Source organism: Xenopus tropicalis, chromosome 3 (assembly GCF_000004195.4).
Source record: "Xenopus tropicalis strain Nigerian chromosome 3, UCB_Xtro_10.0, whole genome shotgun sequence".
Classification (NCBI taxonomy): Eukaryota; Metazoa; Chordata; class Amphibia; order Anura; family Pipidae; genus Xenopus; species Xenopus tropicalis.
This window is the reverse complement of record NC_030679.2, coordinates 132,284,006-132,290,336: the sequence shown is the minus strand read 5'-3', so window position 1 is coordinate 132,290,336 and position 6,331 is coordinate 132,284,006. Positions and strand designations below refer to the sequence as shown.

The 6,331-nt window shown below is 42.6% G+C and overlaps 1 protein-coding gene across 1 annotated transcript; it reads left to right on the top strand.

The window, feature by feature from the left end:
* The first annotated feature begins 1,647 nt into the window (after positions 1–1,647).
* Positions 1,648–2,559, top strand: LOC100489247 (olfactory receptor 8U9). Its single transcript, XM_002932786.2, has one exon. It carries the CDS (start codon positions 1,648–1,650, stop codon positions 2,557–2,559), a length of 912 nt encoding a protein of 303 aa, XP_002932832.2.
* Positions 2,560–6,331: the final 3,772 nt, after the last annotated feature.

Below are 6,331 nucleotides of genomic sequence, written 5' to 3'. Positions count from 1 at the left end.
TGTTCCAAACCCAGGAAGATTCTAACAGATGATGTTTTCTTCTGGCTTTGCAATGTGTAAATGAGTTTTGCTTTGTTTCATACAATACAAGGCTTCTTTTTCCCTAACAAACGGTTCCACTCCTCAGGAGACCGGAGTAAATTCAATGTAAATTCAGTGCAAAATTAAATGAATTCAGGATTCTTTGCAACATAGTCATTTTTTTGCCTTGCTATCAAGATACTAAATTGCTCTTTGAATGCATACGGTCGACACCTAGAACTACAGGTAAGACTCTGAGCTATCAACATGTGCAGCTTAGAAAAGAGAATCCACCCCACATGTAGCTAGAGAAATGGAAATGGCATGGCAAGAAGATCAAAGAGAATCCGGCACGGTTACAGATTTTGGTCTTAAAAATTGAGAAATTGAGAAATTTAAAGCTTTACTGCTCAGCAATAATCAATTAGTCGACTGTCTCTTGTTCCAATCGAGATCTGTTAAATTAACCTTCTACAGGCTAAACCAGTGATCCCCAACCAGTGGCTCAGGGGCAACATGTTGCTCCCCAACCCCTTGGATGTTGCTCTCAGTGCCCCCAAACCAGGGAGTTATTTTTGAATTCCTGACTTGGGGGCAAGTTTTGGTTGAATAAAAACAAGATTTCCTACCAAATAAAGCCCCTGTAAGCTGATAGGGTGCATAGAGGCCCCTAATAGCCAATCACAGCCCTTATTTGGCTCCTCCATGAACTTTTATGGTGCTTGTGTTGCTCCCCAAGTCTTTTTACATTTGACTTTGGCTCATTTTTCTCATTTATGAAAAGTCGTTTTTTTCACATTTTGCTTTTATTCATTTTTCTGAAATGAGAGCTGGAAAGCAGTTATTGAATTCTATCTATAAACTGTGATGTTCAGCCCTTGCTGTATCTGTGGTTCATCTCGGTGAGGTCTCCCTGCTGTTCCCTTTATCCGGAATAAGGGGAGGCCAATTTATGATTTTTGGATTGCATAGTTACATTTATTTTTTTTTAAAAATGTGACTGTAAATAACTTGAATGTTGAATGTACAGCGCCAGATTTTAGTTGCGGAAATTTTTCATTTGAATTTTCAAGATTTGTTTCAATTCATTGTTTACATTTTTTACATTTAAGGTTGGAAAAGTCCAATTTAAAAAAAAAAAATTTGCGGTTGCATTTTTTGCAGTGATTTTCTCAAATTGCAGAGAGAATGTAATCCTGCTTTATTACCATTTTAATAATTTAATTAAATATGAATATGGTGAAATAGATGAACCAGAAGTGTATTCTTGATTTAGGTACATTTTTAAGGGAAAACTATACCCCCAGAGTTAATACTGAACCAATAGATAGTTTCTTATCATATTAGGTGGCATATTAAATAACCTTACTGAACTGGTATATATTACTAAATATTTCCCTTGAACCACCATTTGAGTGCTCCCTCAGAGATCAGCTGAGTATTAGAGCAAGGCAGGATGATATAGTCTTATGTTTGTAGAATTAAATAGTGTTGAATGAAATAATTACCCTGAATAAAGGTATTGAGGCAACTATTTTACAAAGAAGGACAACGACCCCCAATTTTTTGTTACATTTAGATTATTCTTTTCTCTGTAGAACATTACATTTCCAGCAGTCCAGCAGGATGGAAGCCAACCAGTCTTTAGATATTTTTTTTTTGTTTGATGGTCTGACAGATGACCCTGAGCTGGAGACTGCCCTTTTTATCATCATCCTGCTGATATACATCTTCACCATTGTAGGGAATTGCGGCCTGATCGTGATGATAATGACCAGCCCTATTCTGCACACCCCCATGTACTTCTTCCTGAAACATTTAGCCTTTATAGATATGTGCTACACCTCTGTTGTCACCCCAAGAACTCTCTCAGACCTGTTCTCTAAGAAGAAATACATTTTCTTTGTGGCTTGCGCTGTACAAATGTATTTCTATGCTGCCTTTTTTGGTGCTGAGATTCTTCTGCTCGCGGCTATGGCTTATGATCGTTATGCTGCTATATGCAGGCCCTTAGTTTACCATATCATTATTAAAAGAGAAGTATGTAGAAGAATGATTATTGCATGTTATGCCATTAGCTTCCTTCAGTCTTTCATTCACACCAGGAACATATTCAGCCACAGCTACTGTAATAACTACCAGATATCGCATTTCTTCTGTGATGCACCTCCTGTCCTTAAATTGTCTTGCTCTGATACCTCTCTGACTCAGCTCCTTATATTTGCCATTGTAGGAGTGTACTCGTCTACGTCTGCGTTACTTATTCTTACATCCTACGTCCACATATTCTCTGCCATACTGAGAATCCAGTCTGCACAAGGAAGGCAGAAAGCATTCACAACTTGTTCTTCTCACTTGGTCTCCGTTGGGACTTTATTTGGAACCATGATCTATATGTACCTGCACCCAAACGCTAGCAATGCAGATCAGGATAAGGTGGTGTCTGTTTTCTATACAATGGTAATACCTATGTTGAATCCAATCATTTACAGCTTCAGGAACAAGGATGTGAGGAGAGCATTTGAGAAACTGATGTAACCCTAATTATCCGTGTACATTCTGCTTCTGTACAATCAGTAATAAAATGTTCTTTTCTGCCTGATTATTTTGTAAAGTTTGGATAACAACAGTCCCATATTACTCTAAAAATGATATGAAGAAGATGAAGTATGAGTAACACAGTAATGGTTCTCCTCAATTATTTTGATTTCAAGAGAGGATCCCCATAGTCTAACTTGTTTGCTTAAGGATTCAAAGAATACACACCAAAACACAAATAAAACGTTTTAGGGTGATTGTGTCAGTTCTGTGAGGTAACGAAAGAGTCTGTACAAGGAAAAAAAAAAATATAGAACCTGTCTAGATAGGTGAGTTGCCATTACTACTGGATAGAAGATGCTCCTAAAGGGAAAGCACCAGGAAATTTATTAAAAAAAAAAAAAAAGGTAGTAAGAAAAAAACACTGAGACATCTGCCTTTGTACATTAACAGAGATAATATGTAGGAGACCAGAGATGGGCCAAGCCATCCAGGTGCCCTAGCCCACCTCGCCCTGCCCTCCCCTGCATGGGCCCATGCGCCGGTGACTGCGTATGTGTACGTTGACATATTGGGGGGAGCGCACAGTAACAAGCGGCTGTGAGAGCCCAGACTAAGGGGCACATTTACTAATCCACGAATCTGAATCACGAATGGGAGAAAATCGTATTGGAAACGAAAATTTCGTAAGATCGCAAATATCACGAAAATGCTTACGAAAAAATCGTATTAGTCACGATAATATCGTATTGGCGATCCGAAAGTCACAAAATTTTCGTACCGAACAATTGTAAACAGCGGTAAAATCTTTCCGATTTTTTCATGCAAACGTCCGAAAAAGTCGTGCGCTGTCCGAAAAAGTCGTGCGGACGCCCGAAAAAATCGGCGAAAATACCATCGCAGCGTTCGCATGAACGCTCGAGCGTTCGTGCTTTTGTAAATGTGCCCCTAAAGGTAGGCAAAAGAAGTACCTGCCTTCCGCCCCTCCCCAGAGTTGCACCCTAGGCAGGTGTCTCGACTGTCTACCCCTAGATCCAGCCCTGTAGGAGCCTGACCCTTGAGTGAGACTGCATCCCCTACTGTGATAATCAGGATCCATAGCCAGAGAATTAGAGGCCCATATGTGCAATACTGCCATTACCAGATTCAGGTACTCTAGTGGGATGGTGGCATTAAATAAAACACACCCCGGGGATTGAACTATGAAGCTGTTCGGTAAGGGAATGGGTCTGAAACAGGACTGGAACAAGGTGTTTTGACCCTGATATTGGTATTGTGCCCCCATCCTGATTTCTGGAAAAAAGTAATAATAATGCACTTGTTTTTTTTACTAAAAGAATCTTAACATTCAACCCTCCATCTCTATTTATTCCATGTTTCCTTTTCCTGATTTCTAGTGTTCCCTGTCTTTGATTCTTCCCTTTTCTGCTTACTTTCCTTATATCTTTTCTTCCAGTATCTTCCTATCCTCTTTCTCTTCACAGCCACTTACCTTTACTTTACCCTTTCACCATATACCATTGTCTCCTTCTACCCACCTTTTTCCATCTTCCACTCTTGCAACCCCTGCAATATATTGCACCGCCTTTGGTTGCATTTCTGCGACCTGCACGGAGGCAGAGAGTGGATCTAGAATCTTTGGACACTGAGCTGGCCAGCAGGTACATGAGGAGAGGCTATATCCGGGGCAATGCTGGGAATCAGATGTGATAAAAGTACAGCAAGGATCATGTAATGTGAGAGAAAAGGCCCAGGTCTGAGCACAAGTCTTTTAACCACTGGAATCATTTAGTAGAATAAACAATATAGTGCTCATTTATGCCTGCAACTGCATTGGACACTTTTCCCCACAGTTATTTCCGTATAGTTGCCCTCGGCGCTCACTCTTTCCTACCTCCTGTTCCGAACCGCAAACTGCTGCGACTATTGATGCAGGGGAACACTGACCAGGCCACCTCCTGACCAGGCAGAGGAGAAGGTCAGGGAAGGAAGGTATTTATAGAGTATTACATATTTACACATCACCAGAGTCAGTAGGTGCACTTGCCCATGATTAACTAGAGCAAACTGGACGGATACAGTGATCCCAAGTGCAAGAAGCATATTTTGAAGGTAAGTACTCTTAATGAACGGCAACGATACACACAACATCCATTTTAGCATTGCCGTACTTGCAATAGTAAATGGCCACTTACTGTCTCATTGATTAATAATAGTCATTATCTAAGGCAGTGCTGTCCAACTTCTGTGGTACCGAGGGCCGGAATTTTTCCGACCTACGTGATGGAGGGCCGGGAATGGAAGCCAGTTTTGACCGCTCCCCTTTTTGAAACCGCACCCACTTGAAACCACACCCGTGTTATCACATGACCATACCCATATTAATGGTTGTAGTACAGCAAAAACCTGCCATACTCTGCCTTCCCTACCCTGCCTGTGTGTGCCATACTCTGCCTTCCCTACCCTGCCTGTGTGTGTCATACTCTGCCTGCCCTATGCGGTCTGTGTGTGCCATACTCTGCCTTCCCTATCCTGCCTGTGTGTGCCATACTCTGCCTGCCCTATGCGGTCTGTGTGTGCCATACTCTGCCTGCCCTATGCGGTCTGTTTGTGCCATACTTTGCCTTCCCTATCCTGCCTGTGTGTGCCATACTCTGCCTGTCCTATGAGGTCTGTGTGTGCCATACTCTGCCTTCCCTACCCTGCCTGTGTGTGCCATACTCTGCCTTCTCTACCCTGCCTGTATGTGCCATACTCTGCCTGCCCTATGCGGTCTGTGTGTGCCATACTCTGCCTGCCCTATGCGGTCTGTGTGTGCCATACTCTGCCTGCCCTATGCGGTCTGTGTGTGCCATACTCTGCCTTCCCTTCCCTGCCTGCGTGTGCCATACTTTGACTGTGTGTGCCATTCTTGGCTGGTTTGTGCCATTCTTGGCTGGTTTGTGCCATACTCTGCCTGCCCTATCCTGCCTGTGTGTACCATACTCTGCCTGCCCTACCTTGCCTGTGTGTGCCATACTCTTCTTGCCCTATGCTGTATGGCACACACAGGCAGCCTACAGTGACACAATGCTGGCACTGCTCCTACAGTCTGCACAATAACTATATATTAAAAAAACTTTTTAATTGCAGTACCACCTCAGTATATGTTCTTTTTGTAGTATGCAGGGATTATTTGTGGGTTTCTACTGCTCCTGAGGTGTAAACAGGGGAACAATGGGGGTGATTACCGTTTGAGCCTGAGGTGTGAACACTGCAGGGGGTGAACAATTCAGAGATTAAAAGGTGTGAACAACACAGGGGATTACATATTTAAACAATACAGAGGGATTACAGGCTGAATCTGAGGTGTGAACCATGCAGGGGGGCAGTTAATCTCAGTACTGATACCATTTAAAGCTTACACAAGAGTAAGCCATCAAAGCAGCCAGACAGGTGGGGGGCCACACAGAGGGGGTCACGGGCCGCCAGTTGGACAGCACTGATCTAAGGTATATGAATCTGAAGTGATGTGATTACTAATAATGGCCACAAGATGTCAGGAGATGCCCATAGGGTTTAGCACAGTTCGCTGCCTCGTTTTCTATTCACTCTATTTTGTTTTCTATTCATTTCCTGCACTTTTTATATAAGGCTTAGGATTTATTTGATTTGGGCCTCCCCTTCAGGTCTGTACCCACAGGACAAGGAGGGGGTTATTCTTCCCCTTTACAGAGCGCTGGTAAGGCCCCATCTAGAATATGCTGTTCAGTTTTGGTCTCCAGTGCTCAAA